Source organism: Pseudoliparis swirei, chromosome 8, assembly GCF_029220125.1.
Source record: "Pseudoliparis swirei isolate HS2019 ecotype Mariana Trench chromosome 8, NWPU_hadal_v1, whole genome shotgun sequence".
NCBI lineage: Eukaryota > Metazoa > Chordata > Actinopteri > Perciformes > Liparidae > Pseudoliparis > Pseudoliparis swirei.
Window position 1 is genome coordinate 14,751,947 of NC_079395.1, and position 22,255 is coordinate 14,774,201.

The 22,255-nt window shown below is 43.9% G+C and overlaps 1 protein-coding gene across 2 annotated transcripts in view; it reads right to left on the bottom strand.

Moving 5' to 3' along the window:
• Positions 1-16,737, bottom strand: part of LOC130197632 (glypican-1-like) — a 66,667-nt gene extending 49,930 nt beyond the window's left edge. Inside the window, exons 1-2 of one of the 2 annotated variants that reach the window (XM_056420397.1) lie at positions 16,652-16,737; positions 15,974-16,512 (exon numbers count right to left, since the gene is read on the bottom strand). In XM_056420397.1, coding sequence (XP_056276372.1) covers positions 15,974-16,136 — 163 coding nt within the window. In that variant the 5' untranslated portion in view covers positions 16,137-16,512; positions 16,652-16,737. The other variant, XM_056420398.1, reaches the window with a different exon arrangement.
• Positions 16,738-22,255: the final 5,518 nt, after the last annotated feature.

Sequence of the window (22,255 nt, forward strand, 5' to 3'; positions counted from 1 at the left end):
TGTACAGATTGTAAAGCACTCCGAGACAAATTTGTAATTTGTGAAATTGGGCTATACAAATAAACTGAATTGAATTGATACCAGGTATTCGTCTATTTTCTGGAAGCAATGGAACAAATGTTTGTATGTTTTTTAATCCCGAGTGATTTTTTAGCTGCAATGGCTGGACCGGTGTCCTCGTATTGTATTTTATATATTGTTGTTGTATTTGTGTGTTGTTTTATGGACCCATGAGACTGGAATAAAGATATCTAAACTCAAATAAATACAGTTGTTTTCACAATGTTATGAAATAGACATTAGAGAGGGAATAAGGCCTATACCTTATGACTTATATCGAATTGGAACTTGAGATCGGCCTTTCTGCAAGTTCAGGTATGGCGATCAAGGTTGGGATGGAGGAAATGCTATTGGAACATCTCTTCTAATAATACTAATACTAAAATAACAATAATTCTATCAGTAAAATAAAGCATTTTGTCTCTTTTGGAGTAATTTGTAATTAAAACACTCAAAAGAGCGAGGTGAAGAGAGAGTCTGTAACCAGAACCTCTTCCTTTGTTTCAGGAAAAAGAGCCACAAACCTTGAGTTATTTATTAAGAGAGATAGAGAAGGAAAAGCATCTCAATCTGAGTTAACACCATCGCCATTGACAGCTGTGTTTGGCTCATTCTTTGCTCTTAGCATTGAAGATGACACAGTGTTTTCTCTGATGATCAAACCACACAGAGGCAGAGAGAAGGTCGTTGTGTGCTGCAGAGCATTGATCAAAAACAACTTCTGCTCTGGGGGCAATTAACGACACACAATGGAGCAGAGACACTTACTGCTTAGGGACGCTGAACATGTTAACAAATGGTAAACTGTCACATTATCCATTTGTTGTCCGCAGTGGTCATAATTAGACACAAGGGACAAAATTACAACTGCTGATCTAAAATCTTTTGAAAGAGCAGGACCCACTTTCACACCCATCCTTACTCACGGTAAGTTGAAATAAAATAATAATCACATCACAATGGGAGCGTGAGCATGGTCTATGGAGAAGAGTATTAATAGCAGTGTAAGGGTGCATTAGGCACTGTGTTTCCAGAGGGAGAAGGGGGCCAGGCTACAATTTACAAAATGGGTGATGCGGGAGGTGCAGTTAAAGCCGCCTCTTCCCACACCTGCTGCATGTCCTTTACAAAAGAGCTGGTTGGCCGCCACATAGAATAACTCCATGCCTTTTTGAGAGATGCAAACTGAGAGAGCAAAGTGCTTTTAGAAAAGGTAACACTGGTGTGTGAGTGGGGGCTATTGCTGCTTGACAGTGAATGCATCTCATCAGAAGGGCTAAAGTGCTTTTCTATCACAATGGAGCAATGTCCTTGGAGGGTTGTCTGAGATACATTTAGCATCCATAAAGTTAGTCTGCTTATGCATGGTGCTTCAGAGAAAGAGTGACGACTGTAACATTCATTAAAGTGTCAGACGTGCCGGACGTAGACCAAAATGCAGGCGATTATATTTGCACTGTCCAATGGGTGTTTACTTATGTTTACACATATTTATCAGCGCATTCGATCCTTGCTGAAATGGGAAGATGGCAACATGGGTACTGGGATCCAAAGAGTATTGGGCTGGAACAACTCTGAGGCAAATTCATAATTTGTGATATTGGGCTCTATACAAAATAAACAGAATTTAATTGAATTAGCTGATTCTCAGGAAATGATTTGTGTAAAAAAGGTTATTGTAGTATCTTTAGGTTTGGGGCTGGAGGAAAACAAAACAAACAAACCCCTTGGGTTTGGGAAAACCGTAATTTACACTTTTCTCTATATTCTGAATTTTTTCGATGAAAACAAAATTATTCATTTAAAAATTAATCAATGAACTAATGTAGAAATTGGACATACATCATCAAAGTTTTTGATCAGCAGATTTTATTTGAAAACTGTAAATGTTGTTTTTATTGCCTGATTCCTTGACTTCTCATTTCAGCCCTTACAGAAAGCTGCAGAAACATAAACACCATATCCTGCATACCACACGACACAAAAGAAAAAGAAGCTAGGCATACTGGCAACACACTGTCACCACATCACCGTCTCACACAGCAGCAAAACATACAACAAGCTAGTCATTTTCTTAACATGTTTTCTGGAAACCGATTCTAATGGAGAGGTTTCAAAGTATATGGTATGGAACACTGAGGGCCAACAAGTGCATGTGTGTGCGCTTGCCAAAGGCTACTGTCCCGCTCCAGAGGTCACCTCACCCTTCGGCTCTTCCGCAGACAGAGGCGTATGATTAAAGCTTATCTGCTTCACGCAGTGAAACAGACACGCTGAGTGCCAGTCACGTGTATCACGCTCTTGTCCACCCGGCAGACACTATCATAAACAATTAATCCACTGACGTCACCCAAAATCAACAGGGCCGGAGAAAGACAGCCAGCCAATTTAGAAGACAATGTGGGTAAAAAAGGAGGGCTTTGCGATGAGCGCGACAGCTGTGCTTAATCACGGGAGCGAAGCCAAGAGAGATGTTAAGAGACACAGAAGGCCTGAAAGAAGTTGAAGAAAGCTTGGGAGTGGAAGTGAGAGCTTCAGGGGAAAGAGGAAGATGGGATGAGACTGGAGAAAAGGAAGAGAGCCTCAGCTCTCAAACTCATATCACAAACACTGAGAGCCTGGAAAAAAGGATGAGAGATTGAAGAAGAGATGGGGCTGTTGCAGGGAGAGTTTATCCCATTGAGCAAAAACTCTCTTGACAAAACACCCCGATAAGAAACATCAAAGCCTTGATGCTTCTCTTTGCACCAGCACCACGTTGCACAGAGGGAAACATCTTCTGTAACCAAGACAGCAGGTTACCGTTCCCCTTTTTTACCAACTTTCAACCAGATGCAGTACTTTAGTCGTCTAATCTCTATTACACGGGGAAGATCATCAATCATAGAAAAGCTACACAATGAGACCTGAAAATAATGTTTTAAAGCATTTTTCAAAATTAAATAGACGTTTTTTGTTGCGAGTGAATATTCTGCACTACAAATCCTCTTCACACCAGATCCACTACACTTGGTTCAGTCCATCCTGTCCTCCACCCTGACCATTCATCAGCAGAGGTCACATGACCGACCCGAGCCATTCATCCTGAGCCTCGCGCTCTCCCCTGCCCGACAAAATTTGTGATTCAATTTGACTGAGTGATGCTCTGGTGCCCCAGGGCTGGAACAGAGGCTACTGGGAGAGAAGGGTGTAGGGAGCAAGGACACACAGGAGATGAATGGCAACTCAGGGGCACCACATCTGCTGCTTCACAATGCGAGGGAGCGATTGAGTCACATACCGTAGAAATGACAGGAGCTATGACATCATGTGTTGTTTGGTGAGAGGAGGAGTTATACGAGTACAAGTCATAATGCTGAGGTGAAATACAAATAAAGCAAGAGTTGTGAAAACTAAGACTGGCAGTATGAAACAGAAGTGGAGCAAAGTTACTTCTGGTTTTTAAGCGCCACACATTCATTCGGTCTCTCACTTGATCTCATTATTAAGGTAGCAAGAGCATGAAATATTTAAAGAGAATGCTTTTAGTTTAAACCAGAGCTCGGCCCAAAATAGAGAATAAAGCGAGACACTGGACTATCTCCCACAAAGCTCAATGTTACAATCACTCAAATTAAAGACACTGGATAAATACTGGAACATCCAAACACACGGATAGTTGAAAGCATCAAGCATGCATCAACCCCGCCCCCCCCAAAAAAAGAAATCATTCCAATCAAACACTGCTGTTAAAATATGTCTCACCTTGTGCATGTGTATAAGGTGTAAAGACGTCTCATACTAAAGAGCTGCACTCTGCATTGTGTGTTTCTCCATCCATCATTTGGTCTGTAGGTTGAGTTGGAGACTGCCACAATAAACACCTTCATTTTCCCTCACCAGCTATTTTCAAAATGTAGCTCAGCGAAAGTTCAGACAGGAAGACATCCGGTACAGCTGGTTCATTCACAAGTCTTGCAGCGATTACTCCATTAGCTGATTGGGGGCGGGCCCGATGAATGAACCAACCATTTAGAGGCAGCCCAGTTAGGTAAGCCTATCACAGCGTCGTTGGTAACACTTTAAAATGTGTTCTCTGCTGCTGTCAGTTGTTGTTTCAGCTCGCGTCATTTCGACCCTCCTCCACCCCCGGCTCCTCCAATCGGCATTACGGCAACGCTTCTTCGACACCACCACCAGTGTCTGGACTCCATGGGGGGATTCTGCCTGCGCAGATATCAGCATCTCTACGCCTGGTTTATCCTACTTCAGGATGGAGTCCAATCGCCAAAAAGACTTTGCACTATTGCAATTTACTATTGTAATAAATGATTGTTAAACTCTAAATACCCATTTCTCCTGATTGAACTGACCTTGGAGGAGGCACTCGGGGTCAAAGGAATCAATGAAATGAAATTGCATATAAGTATACCATTGCTCTGTGATCGTGGGTACTGCTGCTCAGCAGCTCCCAGTATGTGTATCATGTATACGTGCAACGTGTACTACATATGATCTCGTCCAAAACAGCTAAAGAACATGTTGTTTAGCCACTTGTTCGGTGGAGTAACACTTGTATGAACAAAAGCGTGAACATTATGTAAAACACGTCTCATGTGAGCTCTTATCAAAATGTGTAAGCGGAAACCGAATGGTGCGTTAGGTTGAAGCAAGACCCTCACACAGATGAACGGACATTTGTACTTAGACATTCAAATCCACGTGCGCACGCTGAGACACACACGGACTGTACAACAACACATTATACGCTTTAGGAACACACGAGGCAGCCAGCCATGTGCTAAGCCTGAGTTGACAGAGTTCATTTGGTAGATAAGATGTAAAATATGTATGAGAGAAGACTCTGCAGGGGAGGAAGAAGAGATGGAAATAGTGAGGGAGCTACAGAGGGATGGCAAGTAACGAGAAGGATGAAACGATGACGGGTGGAGGGGAGGCCCGGCTGAAATGCCCGGTTACAGCTGAGCGGAAGAAATGCGAGCTAAATAAGTCATTGTCATTTCAAGTTCATTAGCTTACTGCATGCCCTCTCCTCCTGGGAGGAGGGAGAGAAGAGAAAACCGCCCACTAGCAAAGAAACATCGGCACAATAAGATATACGCTCGTAATGAAAATTGATTGATGAGTTTCAAGGTCATGTTTTGACACGAGAAAAATCCATATTTTGATGTCAAGTCCTTTATTGTACAGCCTTTAAAGTACCTCGACTAAGGCTGTGGGAAATTCTGTCTATAAACATAAATGTGGAGCCCAATGCAATCACAAATGTATCAAGAACAAGAAGTGTTCGGTTTCGAATCAAATCTTAGAAGTTCCTCTATGAATCTTCATTTCCTCTCTTCTTCCATATTTTCGGGTCAGACAGTCAGACACGCTGAGCTCGAGACACGTTGGTATGAATTTGTTCAGCGCCCTGGAGTATGGAGAGGATATGATGCTACATGTAGGACGTACAGGAGTCATATCTCAACCTCTCTCAAAACCGCATTTTCCAAATAAGGTAGAATTAGTGAAAGGAGCCGCTTCAGGGAGTAGAGAGAGGAATGTGGAACAAAATAATGAAGTCAATAGGGATTTGGTTAATAAAAAGTTAATCCTGCACCAGCTAACATGATGACAATTGACAGTAATTACATATTGCCCCCCTGTAATTATGAGCTTTTTTTATGCTCACTGTGCCTTAGTAATCCTCCGGTCATTCTCGCCTCCTCTCGACCTCCGGATCTAAATAGTCCACCGTGGTCAAGCCAAATAAGCCAACCACCATGATGTACGTGGGGATTTCCTACGCCACAAATAATGCTGGAGAAATGATGTCACGCGAAACCAGATCTGACTATCTAATTACAGAAAAATGTGCTTAGAAAGCAGAAAAATCCAACAGGAGATGAGAGTTGGAGTGGACTCCGAGAACTTAGGAAAGCTGCTTCACCACAACCGGGGGAGCAGGAGATATACAGAGGCTGCAGTGCAACAGACCATTTGGGTATTCTGGTTGCGAGAAGAACTAATGTTGTGGAGGACCGAAGATCTCTGCAGCCAAATGTAGCAGATGGGGAGGGAGAGATGCAGTATAGGATCACAGAGGCCTGCCTGCTCGGCCTCCAGGAAGCCAACGAAACAACACACAGATTTCTAATTACATTCAAACTCAGAGCAGAGGAAGTTGGAGGACGGACAAAGTGAGTGTGAGAAAACGGTTTCAGAAAACGAACAGGATCATCGGCTTATAAAGGCTACATAAATGATTTATTTTATTCTCACACGTCTCCTCCAAAGCCCGGAAGACCGACCAGTCCCCGGTTGCCATCGTGTGTAGATCCATTAATGAAGGTTTAGAATTCTGAATTGGATTCTTGAAACATTTGGCATTAATGGTAAGGCTATCAAATGTGTGCTGAAATTAAATCCCCAAAAATATGGAGTCATAAAAAAATCACAGACAATTACCAGAGCATAAGTAGCTGTTTTAAAAAAAAATTTGATTTTTATTGGAGGACATCTGCGAGTATGCAGTACAGTTCACATGAAACACCAATGGATGCACGACTTCCTCTGCAGGAGGAGATAGAGGAGGAATGAGAGATAACGCCTCACAAGCAGAAAGGACCTACGGAGAGAGGAAATAATTGCGATAATGGAAACAAATGTGAAACAGTTTATCCCAATGACTAAAAAAACCTTCAGAACCCCCCCCAAAAAAGCCAAGTTACACCGAAAGCTGAATAACCATCGTGTGTAGTCACTTGCCTGGAGCAGCAATGGAATTCCTCCAAAATGACCACGTTAAAAAGCCGACTGCCAGAGAGCGGCGGATCTGATGGAGATGAGGAGAAAGTGGCAACTGTTCTGCCTCCCAAGTGTGGAAACTCCAACGCTTCGAGTTTGGAAGAGATTGTGTGGAATAATGCTGCTACTTTTGGAGGAGAGGACGGGAGGCGAGACAAAGAAGATATTCACAAGTCTGGGAACACCTGGGATGTTTGCCTCACACCCACATGCAGAAACACGTACGCCAACAGACGGCTCGGTGGCCGGCGGTCCAGTTTCTGCACCGCTGCTCCTGCAGCGTTTCATTCTGCAGATGTGAGCTATTGTGTGTTTTAATAAAAAAAACCTCTGTGTGGAAGAAAGGGCCAGTGTTGTACAGAGCGGGACAGAAATGATTGCTTATCAAAGGGAAGTGTGTAGTTGAGGGCTATGTATGTGTAGCACTGCGCCTGTGTGTCCTATCTTTATTAAATCTGCATGCCGAGTAGCAAGGTGCAGACATCTTCTCAGGCCTTCAACAGAGAGAAGGCAACCGGACCGGTTTTATCATCTACTCCAATCTTTTATATACTGGCCCAATCTACCATCTCGTCAATTCCTGTTTATCCTTTTTTATGTTTCAGAGATAAAAGCCTGAAGGTTGCCGCCACCAGAGAATATCCATCTATTTTGGCAATTATTTTTGGAATCGTGAATTGGATTACTAAGCGGGGGGGAGGGGGGGGCTCAAAAAAGGGGGCTTCACAAAAGACGGTGGTGAACAAGATGTAGCCACCATTTCAAACAATGGAGGAAATGACTGTGTATGTACACAGTATTAACGTCTTAAAACCACGGAGTGAAACAGGAATAATGTGTAAGACACCACTTTAGGCAATTTGTTTTTCTTGGTTTTTAACATTCTTATTATTAATTATAAGAGCCAAAACATCCTACTACGCAAGTGTTTAGGTTATTATTATTTCAGTATGAAATTGAATGAAAAGTTAACCCTTGTGGGCCTGCTGAATTTGTTGCTATAGTGCCACAGCCACGGCAGCGACTACTCCGGTCCACAGCTGCAGACAGTGTGCGTATGAGCCCGTTGGGGCCCGGCATGTCTCCCTACTGCGGGCCCTCACTTAACATGGGAGTGGGCGCCCGGGTTTGGGTCGGTACTATCTGTCCAGCAGCAGGAGGGCAAGACGAGAGGTAGCAGCAGAGCCACTTTCCTGTCACTTTAAACACCTACCTAGTCGACACAGAGCCCTGCTGGACGCACACAACCGCCATGCCAGTTTGCCACGGCACACGTATGCATTTACATAACTGAGGAAAGGGCACAACAAACACAAAAAGCCACCAATCATGCTCTCACACACACACACACGCACACAAGTGCTTTGCACACAATGACAGCGAATGGAGAGGAAGCGGTTTAATAATATACTTGCTATGTATTTAGAAGCCGTTTAGAGTCCACACACATCTGTGTGACGCACACACACACACACACACAAATTAATACTGTCTACTTTGCTTAGGGGCACATTTGGAACACACGCTCACACAACGAGAGACAGCGAAAGGCGCTTTTGCAGTGACAAGGGAATAATTCCTCGGGAGACAAAAGACGAGTCATAAACGCCAAACACCACCGACACACACACACAGACACACACACACACACAAACCCCTGTGGTGACATAAAAAGACTGGCCTATGCTTTCATTCGTGTGTCTCTGTCTGTGAATGTGTGTGCGTGTGTGTGTGTGTGTGTGTGTGTGTGTGTGTGTGCTCGCCAAGGAAAGGCTGTATGTGTGAACTCCAACACATTAGACAAGTGACACAGAACAAAGGACACGAGGAGAGCAGCCAGCGAGAACAGAGAGGGGTGGCAGCAGCTGGAGAGCATGCTGGTCAGAGAAGAGGCAGCTGACACTTGTCAAGGTAGTGAGTGTAATCATAAAGAGCTATTTCTCTTGGACCTCAATTTCCTACCCTTGAAATTGCATTAGATTTAGTTTTCTTTTTAAATAAGCCGGACGAAATGTGAAGGAAAAAGTGACATGTTCGTCAGCTCTTGCGTCTTTCCGTCCAAAAATGACCAATGTTGTTATTGGACTATTTTGTTTAATGTGTAAAGGAAATAGGACTCTTACATTTTGGCAGGACCTTAAATTGCTGTCCCAAATAAGAAATGATTCAGAGGAAGACGGCTGCTTGGCTTTGACTGGTGAGTGGGAATCGGTTTCTCCCGTCCTTGTTCACACACTTCGGAGAGTTCCGAGCAGCGAAACATGTTTGGACACACTGTCCTCCAGATCTTCATGTTTTTAACATGCCCTGAATATCTAAACGACTACGTAACGAAAGGCGGCGCATAAAACACACAAGGAGATTGTTGTTGTTGTTGTTGCTTTAAACAATTTTAACTCCATCTTTTCTCCTCTAGTCGGTTCTATGTGGGGTTTTTTCTCCTATATGGCCCGTCACAGGGCGGAGCAGGGACTAGCAAAACCAGGCAGACCAGGCCAGCCCTTGTCCCAGTCAGCAGACCATGGGCCCTCTCTCCCTCTCTCTCTCCCTTTCTCTCTCTCTCTCTCTCTATGGTGAACATCAAACACACTGTGGTCTGTTTCATGCTCCCTGTAGCCCATTATGGCTTAATGCTTCAAGAGGCTTCAGCATTTTAACAACTCCAGCATATTTAGTTGGTAGGAAAACATACACAGACACACACACACACACACACACAAATACAATGCGCATTTAAACAGGCACAGACAGGAGCCCAGATGCAGGGATTCACACACTGTAAACTGCTTCGGGGTTATGAGCCGGCACCCTGCGTTACAGAAGCAACTGTTGCTGTTGCTTTATCCGCCTGTAGAGGAAGACCAACAGATGTGTGGGGCTTTATGCTGACGCTAACCTTCAAAGACGTTGACTAATGAGGTCAGTTCACAAGGCGGCAATATGTAATTCAGTGCAATCAATTAGTTATCCACCGTTACGGAGCCACGTCATTTTATGTGGCCCGCGACAGCTTGAAAGGCATATGGTCGTCTTAAAAATGTAAAAGATATGCTGCCTCGCAGTGTGCAGTGACCATCGACTACATCTCCCACAAAGCATGTCGAGAAAGCAGTATCCATATCAAAATATCAAAAATTGTGTCAGAGAAGAGAGAGATTGATGCAGAGGGAAGGACATTTCAAGAAGATGGGAGAGCGAATACATGTTGGTGCTTCAAGGAGAAACACCGGTAGTTCTCCTGTGTTGGGAGGCCGCGTCGATGATGAAGGAATACAATTCACGTCGGCGTTTTGACACTGAACACGGAGCCAAGTACGCTAAATATAGCCTCCAAGAAAAACATAAATTGTCCAAGAATTACAAGGCAGACTGCAAGGGCAGCAGAATATATTCATAAAAGCTACAGCCAAAAAAGCTGCTTCAGTGAAAGCCTCCGCTTCATTGTGGAGGAAGAAACCACCCGAGCTTCAGTGCACACGACAGGTATGTGAGCAGGTGTGACCACATCTGTCACACATGTGCTTAGCAGCTCACAATTATGTGTTGGACCAGAGTTATGTCCTTCTCAGCATAGTTCATGTAATGACGTGTGTTCGATATTTGACTTTGTTATTTTCTCTAAAAGTTTGATCTGAGTAATATGTTTGTTTTTCTTTTTAACCCTAAATTAATTAATGTATGTTTTATCATACCAGAGAAATTTGCTTACATATATTTTTACATTCATATCCATGCATGTACCATATTTTTACACTAGAATAAGCTATAATCAAATGCAAAGACGTTTATCTCACAGTATGTTGGGGAGTAGTCACATTCCTACAGTTACAACCGGCCCTTTGAGGGCGGCCATGATGCTGATGTGGCCCACGGTGGAAATGAGTTTGTAACCCCTGATCTAGAATGGATGAGCATTCAATCATCCATGCAACTGGACTGAATACACAAAGTACTGCCGAGTCATTTGGTGAAATGCAGCTGAGAAGCATCTTAGAAACAACAACAACAACAACAACAACTTCTAATTGCAGAGAACAGAGCAGCCATGGGTCTGTCATTGTCTCCGTGCTGATGTGTGTGGGAAGCATCAAGGATGTGGAGGATACATTAAAGGCAAAATGTCATTTTGAATAGCAGCGAACTTCTTTTATTATAAACTCGTTGTCATACTTGACTACAAGTAAGCGATGGCCATCTGGAGGTTTTGACAGTTCTTTATTTCACTTCTGCTTTGAAAATGCTTCACACACCAACATCAGACGGAACAAAAGTAGATTTTACTTCAAGAGTTACTGACACAAAAACTGGATAAATCTCACATAGATAGCATTTGGTTAATGATTTGGAATCTTTTAGTTTGTTTTTTACTATTATAATTGTATTGCTGTGCAATTGTGACAATTTTGTTCTCGTATTAATATTGCATTCAGCCATTTGTCTTATTTTATGCTCCTTACATTTGTCTTTTTCTTTGTTTGTTTGTTTGATATTTCACATGTGTGTTACTGTTGCCGTCCAAATAGTGTTTTGTGAAAGTAGACATTCTATGTGAAAAACAGATGATAATGAAATGACTAATCTATAAAAGTCACATACGTATTTGACCTTGTTCTGGTGAATCCAAGTACGTTCACGTCACCATATTCCATTCAGACTCCGACCATGTTGGAAAGGTTAGAAAAATATTTTGGTGTCTGGTCTAGCGAGACTTCCTTTTACATAAAAATGATCCAAGCTGGGATGTCCTGGTGCCTCTGGCTTTCAAGATGACCACGTAATTGGAACATTCCAAGTTCAAGGCCAGTCTGGGTTTTTTTTCAACATGCCTCACTGAATTTGGACACCAATTAAGTCTCAATGCCTGCTGTGTGGTTTCATTACGGGACTGCACAGGCTAAGAAACTATTTAGCTCGGTGACACTGTTCACCGTGAATAGTACGGACAGGTTAGTAATTAATTGTGAACACGGAAGAGATTTTTTAAATATATATATATATATATATAATATATTATAATCCTAACTGACATGAGAGTACATTGCTGAGGGGACAAGAATGAAGTGCCACCGCAGGTCAAATAGCCTCAGAGGGGGACTGGAGGGTCTTAACGCTCGCAGCAACTGGTGGAAGATATAGCGATACTGTAAAAGTATGTCCACAGAGATTAAGGGCTTAAATTCATACAGCATTGGACATGGTCTACACTTTGCTCTGGACCATAAAAACTTAGTAGGTCCTCCAGATTGCAGATTTAAGCAGATTCTGAGAGTTGGGTGCTTTTATAACAATGAGATCGAAATACAGATTTTACATGAATGTGGCTCCTTTCCCTGGTCAGTGGACTCCTATCTCCAGTTATCCTCTTGCTGGAAAGTGGCGTAGGGGGCAGCAAGCAGATTGGTAGCCATTATCTTATCATCACCCACAATCTATTCGGTGAACTCGTTGCCCTGGGAGGATATCCTACCCAGTGTGTGAAAATGCATGCTTTGTTTTAGCCACAACGCTACTTTTACATTTCCAAATGTTGAAAAAAAATGACATTCAAGCTGCTGTGTTGAAAATATCCACATACTTGTTCTCGGTTGGCTACCATACTAATCAGCCCATATTTCCAGCCACAAGTCATCATTAGTCAATAACAGTTTCTAGCAGGCCTGGTGAGCAACAACCCCACTGTAGTGTTTGCCAAACACTGGTTAGAGATGAGCGCCGAGAGAGACCCACGGTCGGGCTGTAGCAACCGGCAATCAACAACATCACAAATACTGCACGGGAAAGGCCGATGCCATACCAAAACGTTACCAGCCTTCCTCCAGATGTCTCATGCAGCTTGTGTCTTTGTTTGGACTTATCTGTCATAGAGCATCTCACACTCATTGGCTGCCAGCTGCTTTCAAAGAGCGTCTGGCGCCTCTCTCTTTAAGAGCCGATGAGAGAGAGAAACAGAGGGATGAGGGGTGTCCTCCGCTGAAAGGCAAACTGATAAGTCATCACGGCCGTAATGGTGGGGTGGGACGGGGAGGAGACAGGTGAGCTGCGGAAAATTGAAATATCCATTTTGGATAAACACAGAGAAGGAAAAAAAGCTGTGTACAAAAATAACCACAATGGACAGAATCACTGGCATCATCATATTCTTTTTGATTACTCGCGATTGCCATCCTTTTTTATTGCTGCTCGACTGATACTGTTCCCACGGGCCAGTAAACACAGCTTCAACACAATATCAAACAGATCGCCCTTAACTCAATAGCTTTCTTGTGCTTTGCCTTCTAGGGCAAAGTATTTAACAACGGGAGACTATCCAAGTTGTTTTATGAGGCGTATCAATGCGAAGGCAATATTTAGGAATCTTATTTCACTGCAGACTGAGCATAATCAAGGGACTGTGTTGTGGGATGTGTACCTCACAAATTCATATAAACACCTAATTCAAATGTAAAGAGCCGAGGTATACGAATAAAAAGTGTATCTCTTAAAAAACAAACTCTAATAACTAATAACTTTCAAAGGCCATATTACTTGCAAACCTTGTTTACACTTCATCTGCATATGATTCCATGATTGATTATACATGTTTTGTGCATCTGAAAACAAACTTTAATATTGTGCAGGAGTACATTTGCTGCTTTGTGTGCTGAGATATTGCATCTCATTTATGGAGCATTGAGAAGGATTTGACAAAGCTGCGACTGGGCATCGTTTTTACAGTTGGGATGCAGCTGTGTCTCGATGTCCTACCGGCCTAAATGGAGGCGATGTTCTCAGCATGGGACTTTGAGTCCGGCCCAGCCGATACATCAAGTTAATCAAACCTTGCATGGTGCCTCACAAAGAAATATCATTCTAGGCATAAATTAAAACTTTCGTACTTTCCTAAAGAGCGTTTATTTATGCTTGAGAGCCAAGAGACGGAGACACCGGGAGACATATAATCAACGCCAAATCTACCCTTTTCTCCATCTCTCTTTCTGCCGCACATCCATCCACTTCTGCATCTCTCTTTCTCGCTATCTCTTCCGGGCACTCAGTGTCTCACTCCCTTATTTTCTCTCTTATTGAGAATGCATTGACCCCCATACTTAAGTAAGCTCCACATCATTGATTGAAACAAGAGGAATAGGTGCTGTCATGACAAGACAGATTGTTATCTTTAAAGCATTATGGATTACAGACATTTGGAAGAAAAGGAGATTTCTGAGGGACAGTTGCTGCCGTTAAGTATGTTCAATCAATTAAATTAGAAGTGTCCAGTTACGGCTTGGCCTTTGCTGCCTTGTGATGTATGGTGTCATGACATGAGCTAACAGTTTCATCACATTACCGCCCCACCCTCACATTATAGAATCTCTCCTATCTTATCAGCACCATGACTAGGAAAGATCAACTGAACGGGCCTCGCGTCGGCTATCACGTTCCTCATGAGCGCACTCGTAAAGCTCCATTTTTATGCATCTTAAAAGCGTCTCTAGATGGTCACAAAGAAACACCTAAAATCGTAATGTATAAATGTTGCATTCGTGTTTAGAAAATAAAGCCGTTTCCACCTTTGGAGTGAGTGACCTTTAGGTGAATACTGCAGGAAGTCCCCCTTGTTTGTCTCGGAGCCATTCGGCCTGCGCTAATGGACAAACACCTCTGTCTTCACAGGGGGGAAGTCTTTATCTACTGTCACAGTCGTGGAGCACAACATTAATTTGAGAGAGAAGGTGGCTGACTTAGTCTGGAGGGGCTTTTCGAGGGAAAAAAGGTTACGTTATCCGATTGGGAGGGACTGTGGCAGTGTTACAGGGAAAATCACTCATTTAATCTTGGTAAAATATGTAGATTACTTTAAATATTAAGGGTGTACTTTCTGTTCTTGACTTTTGGAGAAGAAAGAAAAACAAGTTCTTCCCATTCAGTAATGTGACAGTTTTGGGGCAATGAATATAAGACATATGCAAGTTTGAATCTAGTTTATATTTGAATATGTGCACGGGAGAGTGGTTGTGAAAGCATGCACGACCACAGTCTCCCGTCTCGTCCGTTCACGCACAACGCTGTAACTGTAGAGCCTGAAATTGCAGTAAACTGCGTGTGTGCGTGTGCGTGTGTGTGAAAGACTCGCACTGAATTCCAGAGGAGGCACACGTGTAATCATCTGAACGGCGGAGAGGCTTGTGACGGTCTGACATCAGGCCATGAACGACACAGTGCAGCATCATTTTTGTGTGGTCACAACAAGTAGTCAAGTGACTGTCAGGCATTCCATAGGGAAGAATTATGCACACAAAGACCATACTGATTTTAGATAAGAGGAAAGATTGGTGGGTGGAGCAGGTTAGATTTGAGTGAAAGGGAAACTGAAGAAAAACGACAACAGAAGGCGAGGTGCTGCACCTGCATCTGTGTTTCTAAAAAGGTCACTTGAAGGGGAATTTGAAGGGATATTTCTGATGAGGGATCAAAAAGCCATAGTGTCTGTGACATGTCTGTGCTGTCTTAATGTCTTTTCAAAGCAGCGTTTCATGCTGAGAAATAGCCTGGAGCTCTATGAGCTCCCTTCCTTTACCATGTGATGTGAGATGCGTGTGACTACAGGTTCAAATAGATATAAAGATAGAAACTGGGTTCACTCACTCTCACAACAAAGCACAATGTAAAAATACATCCTTTTTAAGTTCCTGGGAAACAAGAGCTATTTTGAAGTAACAGTTCCCTGCAGTGATGTGTGCAAACTGCATTGTTTGCAGTTTGTGAACCAAATGCACACACACACAAACATTTCTAGAAGATAGGTCAGATACACACAAACACAAACACACACACACACACACACACACACACACAAATGGTGCTACTGCAGGTGCGACTTTGGCCTCAAAATAGACTAACATTCCTTGGGGGACTTGCAGAGAGATTATGGTTCTCAGGGGCAATGAGTTTATGTCGCAACTGTACGGGGCTTCACAGTTAAACACTGTATGGCATAAGTGACTCTAAATGTTGTGCCACGTTCGGAGAGGTAGATGAAATGTCCCGAGAATGCGTTTGGATCTCCGGGGGAAAGATCACATTTTGTTCCAAAGAAATAGTGCGCAGCCCATGACCACAGCAGGCGTGTATTGAAGAGGCTTACCTGATATTTCAGACTGAGGGACACCATCCAGAGCGAATCCTTTCCCGCTATAAAACTGCCTGATATCCGAACAACTCCGAGCTTTGCTGGTCCCTTTGTCCCCACAGGCTGGTGCCGTTAGAGAGCACACCGCCAGAGCCGCCAGGATGAAGGAATCCATCATGTGGACTTTGTCAAGTGCAAATCCGACCAAGAGGTGAAGCGACTGTGTTGAGTCCCAAACGGAGCAGGAGACTCCCGGTAAGTGGCCGCGTGTCAAACAGGGCTACCGGAGTGCTGCTGTGCGTAAAATATCCTCCACCTTCCGAGATGTCCTCCTGTGGCTGCTCTCCGCGCACTGCTGCACCGCACGGGGACCGACTCTTCACAGCGCAGAGGTCCCGTCTCTTCCCTCTCCTGTCGGGCTGATGTGGACAGGACAAGCAGCGTGTGGTGTTCTCCCCAAAAGGACTGGGTCTTCTCACGCTGTGCCCAGGACGAGTGCGCTTCTCCTCTCGCCACTGTTGTTGTTTTTTATTTTATTTTATTTTGCATTTCACCTAGACAGGGAGAAAGAAGCAAGAGGTGAACGAATTAGGTGACGCGCGTTTCCAGCTGAAATCACTGATGTGGTGTATGGAAAATATAGCGCAGTATTGAGCTGACACTGAGCGGCCAGGTTCTGCTCCGCACGCCTACCGGCTATGACGGCTCGGAGGGTCCGAGAGAGGAGGCGCGCAGGCGGCAGCTATACAGCTTGTTCCCGGCTCAGGGTATTCTGAACGATGCTATGCCAGCGCTGCCACTTTGTGGAATGAGGAGGAGGAGGCGAGAGGGAGAGAGAAGGGGGGGGGGGGGGGGGTGAGAAGGGAGAGAGAGAGGGGTGAGTGAGAGAGGAGGGAGAGAGATGGGATAGAGAGGGAGATATTATACGGGGTATATCGTGTTTCTACTCCGTTTTCTTCCAGTCTCATCTAAATATTATTGTTATTCAGGTTTGAATCGCGGGTTTTAGTTTGGAAACGGCTGTCACGTGGGGGCCCACTGTAAGTGGCCTCTCGTAAGGTGGTCCGGCTCTCAGGGAAAGAATGCGCTCTGCGCGTCCTGACAGTTCCCCCAGCCAGGTGTCACAGGTGAACTGTGGGCGGGCCCTCGACCTCAGGCCCCCACTCACCAGTACCGGTCCTGTCCTCTCCTCCACTCCACTGCATCACTCGTCTCAGTGCAATTTGACGACAAGTCACTACCCGCCCGGTGCAGTTGTCAGCTTACAGTTGTCACCTGCTGAATGCTTTCATTATCCACGTTTCTGTATACGTGTATTTAAACTATAGTCTTTTGTTCCTTTGTGTCTTTGCTTGTTTGGCTTATTGGCTCAGTTTGGCGAGATACATTTAATATTTTGTCTTACATCTCAAACGGAAATGCTTTGTTTATAGAGCAGGCCACAAGTTAAACATACTTGGAATTGTTTCAGTTCATTCATTACCTCTAATGGGATCAGCGATGACATGGTTTCAAGATCCAAATCCAGTAAGCCAGGGCCTTGTCATGGTCAATGGCTGCAATGTGTCCATAACTAATGTGTGTTTTCCACTCGTCCTTCCTTTTGTGTGAGGAGAGAGTTCATCCAGTTCATGTTGGAAACCTCTTACTCTGAGGTAACAACCCAGTTTAAAGGTCTTAGTTTGTGTTGAGCAAGCAAATTACCAATGTTTGCTAATAGTTAAGCACGAGAACAAAAGTTGTCATAAGTTCAGATGAAAAGGGGCTATAGCCTACGTTTCATGCGACGTTAGAGACTCTGTGGCATAGACCTTATAGCCGGGCTCGTTAGACGCATCCAGTTCACTTTAAATACTCTCTTTAGTCATCTCAGTGTGTGAAATTGAATCAGACAGTGTGTGATGGTGTCACTCCTGTGGGAGTTGCTTTTTAAGGCTTGTTTGCGGAAGGAGATGCCACCACGCATTATCACAGTGACACATGGAAGAACTCCAGCGCAGCCTTAAATAACCAGCCGTCACTCGACAGACAGACAAACAAATGTAAAAAAAAAAAAAAGACAGAATCGAGAAAAGACAAGAGAGAGGGAGTGAGCCACATGGCAAGAGCAGTCATTTCCTACCTCGCAATCATCCTTTTTATGAAGGCAGACATTGTTTATGAATACATTAGGATATGTTACTCTATAATTAGTCTGTTCCCCATGACTGGATGAGTCTAAACAAAGCGGAGAGCATCTCACATATCACGAACAGACAAATGGCTCCACTCGCTCCCCGTTATTACGGCTCTGAAACGAGCAGCCATGAATTACACCTCCGTTCTGCAATGTCAAGTGTGTCGCTCATTTGCATCCCGTGCATGTGAGCTCGGGCAAATCTGGCACGGCGCCACGGCGGTTACTCTGCTGAAGTTGAGTATCGTGCACTGCTGCCGCGCGGCAGACAGAAACCACTTCGGCTTTCTAGTTGCTGTGTGGGAACATCGGCCAGTTAGACACATGTGGCCAGAGGTTAATAAGTCTGGTGGCCTCAAAGTGTGTGTGTGTGTGTGTAATGAAATGTCTGTCGGTATTATATATGGCTTTGTGTACCTATGACCATTGGGAGTACATGTGTCTGTGCACATTTATTCAGTGGCAGGGGTAGTTAGTGTGCATGTGTGTGTGTGTGTGTGTGTGTGTGTAACGCAGGTTTATGTGTCTGTCTGTGTCTCACATGTGGCCATAGGAACTGATTGGCCCTCCACTGTCTGGTGCGGAGATCACGTAATTAACGCTCAGTAAAGCCACGGAACAGCCATGTTTTCTCCAGCCTGCCTCCTATTGAAGTTTTATTGGCCCTGACCATGAAAGGCCTTCTAATGAGGAGCAGGATGCTGGGGGAAGTGGGGGAGACCAGAGAGAGCAAAAGAGGGGAGGCAGAATGGTAGCGAAGGGAGAGGAGAGTACGGGGTGAGAGAACGTACAACTAAGCAAGCGTCGGTTTCGTGTACACATGCAGTAATGATGTGGCCAGCAGATTCAGGGCATGATGAGCTTTCTGAATCAGAAAAATGCCGTTGCTTCTATGCAGAAATACTACAGATGTTGTCTCTTACAGGCAAAAGCACAAGAACATATCAATACAATACAGTCCTTTTATTATAAATACTCCATTAACTTTACCACACATTTTGGGATTCTGCACACTAGAAATGTGTATGTTTAATACACTAAGCCGGACAGGATAAGCTCGGTGAACTCTCGCCCAACTCTGCAGTGATTAGTCCAGTGGTACGGTCTGCAGCAATGACAGCCTCCGCTGTTGCGGAAGTAGTGTGAGCTTAACTTTTATTAGCTGTTTCTCACTACGGGAACTTAAAGACCTGGAACCTGGATAGAAAAGACGCCACAAATAGCACACGGTCGTACGGAAGCAGGCCACTGAAGTCAACGGCTTTTATTTTTATTGTGTGCAGCAGAAACCAGCATCACGGTCCTCCAGCTGCCTTGTTTCTATTCACAGAGGGAAAATAACAATGATCTGACTCACAATAACGTTGAAACAAAATACATTCGGACCACTTTTTGCCTGCAGTCAGTACACTTACTTTATAATAAACGACTTTTCGACGACCCTGCAACAAAACAAAAAACGCATTGATTATTGTGTTTCTATTCTCTGCAGGCCTCAGGAGACGTAAAGTCCAGAACTATTTAATGTGACAAACAAACTCAGCTGGATTGCAACACTCGAACGTCGCACTGGCTGATTAATTGCTGATTGGGCCGATTCACTGCTGTAAAACTGGAGATCTTAGTGGTTTCTCTTTTTCTGTGCAATCAGAATAATTTGGAAACCCGCTGCTGTATTGAATATTGTTCCAGCTCAACAGAACACCTCACCTAAACCTCTGGAATGCCTTTATCGTGAAGCAGCTGCAGGAAATATCGTAGGAGCGGGAAGTTATTGTTAAATGGAAATTAATCCACATCTAGATTTGGACAATAGGTGCACTTTTATACCCACATTTGAATAAATCTTACAGATGCAAAGCCATTGAGGTGACAGCAAAAGCTTTTATGATGTCATTCCTGTCATATACTGTAAAGCTATTTTACATGATGTTAATCTTTATTTACATGGTATTTCTACAGCTATACAAACATGTTTAGAGACAATCTCACCCGTCTATTGAAGCTCATCTAAATGGAGCAAACTATTGTTTGTTATCATTTTAATACTGTGGCCTTGAAATGTCGTACAGAGTGCTCTTAGCCACTAAACCCACGAGTACAGTTTTATGAAGGCATTAATGACTAAAAAAGCAGGGTAAAGCCAGATCTGATAGAAGACACACACACACACACACACACACAGTGAAGCAGGGAGGAATCAGCGGGATTGGCCAGTTTACAAGGCCCACTGCCGGGCATCAGCAGGGTTTCTATGTAAATATCAGTGTGCTGTTCCAAGAGATGTAATCAGCCTTTAGAGGGAGATCATTGTGTCCTCTGCCTAAAACCAGTCTCATCCTGGGCTCTTACAGATTGATTCTGGGTTTTAATGTCAACCATTAGCCTGAGCTCAGCACATTCACCGGAGCGCTTGAATGTGTACACATTACTCACCGGGATTATCGCTTCCCTTTTCTCGTTTATTGCCTCTTTTCTTCAGTCCACCGTTTTCTCTCTGCTTTTCTGTCTCTTCTTTCTTCCTCGTCCCATCTCGGCCTCATGACAACATGCGGTAAAAACTTAAATTCAGAGTGGCTTTAACGACTGCCTTCTCTTCTCGCCTGCCCTTTGAAGATGCTCCATCTTCCCCTGATCCCATTTACCCAGAGTCTGTCTGTGCAAACACTGCCTCCACAAACAGGAGATCTGCATATCACCACACACATAGCCCTCCCCAGCTGCTAGAGACAGATGATGACAGAAAAAAGGCGACATTTTGATGGTTAGTGGCAAAGGTAGACAGATATTATTGTCGAGAAAAATGAGAAATAGTGACGGAAACTGTTGGGAGTTTATGAGGCAAGATAAGGAGGGAGAGAATATGATGATGGATGACATCGGTTGAATGGCAGAGAAGTGAGTTTGGGGGGGAAAAGTAGCAGGGAGTGATTATTCATTCAAAGTGGAAACGATCCTTGACATCTTGGGGTCGTTCTTGCGAGCAGATGCGGTCGTGGATGAGAAATGTCCCATGTGGTGTGTTGCGTTGTGCTTTTGTGTGACTCCGTGGGCATCCTGGCGCCTTCTCTGTTGAGTAATCGGCGTACATTCCTGCTTTCTCCAAGCATATGCACAGGAGGAGAAGAAATGTAAAGGTGCAATTTACAATATAAGGAAATCCTAGAACAACCCAAACTACCACTGATGGCCACTGCATGCCGTGTTTATATATGTATTCATTTACATCAGCTTCTGTAGTAGCTGGCGTATCTTTTATGAAGACTTTGATGAATCAAAGATGGACCTTGACCTTATCGCTCATATACAATGGTGGACCAGTGGTGGCACCTTCTCATTCCTGCACCACCATCATCCAATTACTCTGTTCATTTGCCTGCATGCTGTTCTCATATCAATATTTCACCCGCTCTATTTTGTCATATGTCTGAGAGGATAAATTAACCACTCTCCTCCTCGGCCCCTTGCTGTGAAAACTCATAAACTCATGGGAAGCAATGACAAAAACCGAAAGACTAAGATGACCTCTTTTGACCTACTCCCATGCCAGAAATTGTTTGCGTAGCATAAATATGTATAGCCATATAATCATTAATATCACATGTCCAATGAAAATAATACGTTTGGTGGAAAATATTTTCCAGTGAGCAACCTTGACAGCGACCTTGGTATTATGCACACAATTAAAACACTTAAACTGGCCACAAGTCTAATCTGAATTTGTATGCATGCGAGTGATCCAGAGTCAACTAACCTCAACTTTCTTCAGGTTTTCATGTGGTTCTGATGCAGATCTTCCTCCACATTCGCAGCATCTCCCTTCAAGTGGACCTTGGAAAACAGTGGGAGGCCACGTCTCTGTGTGGTTCTCAGCCCCCCATAAGGAGACGTTCATTATTTTCCTACTGACACTTTAGAATACCCACACATTCCTTCAACATTCCTCAGCGCTCCCCAGTATAGAGGCACTGTTATCACACTACTCCTCCTCCTCTCACTTCTGCAATTTGTTTTTAATGAGAGAGAATGTGTAGAAAGTGTAATGCATCAGTGCTGACTCCAGTTTGATCACCAGACACAAATACATTAAGCGACTGAGTATTAATTCTCACCACTGATAT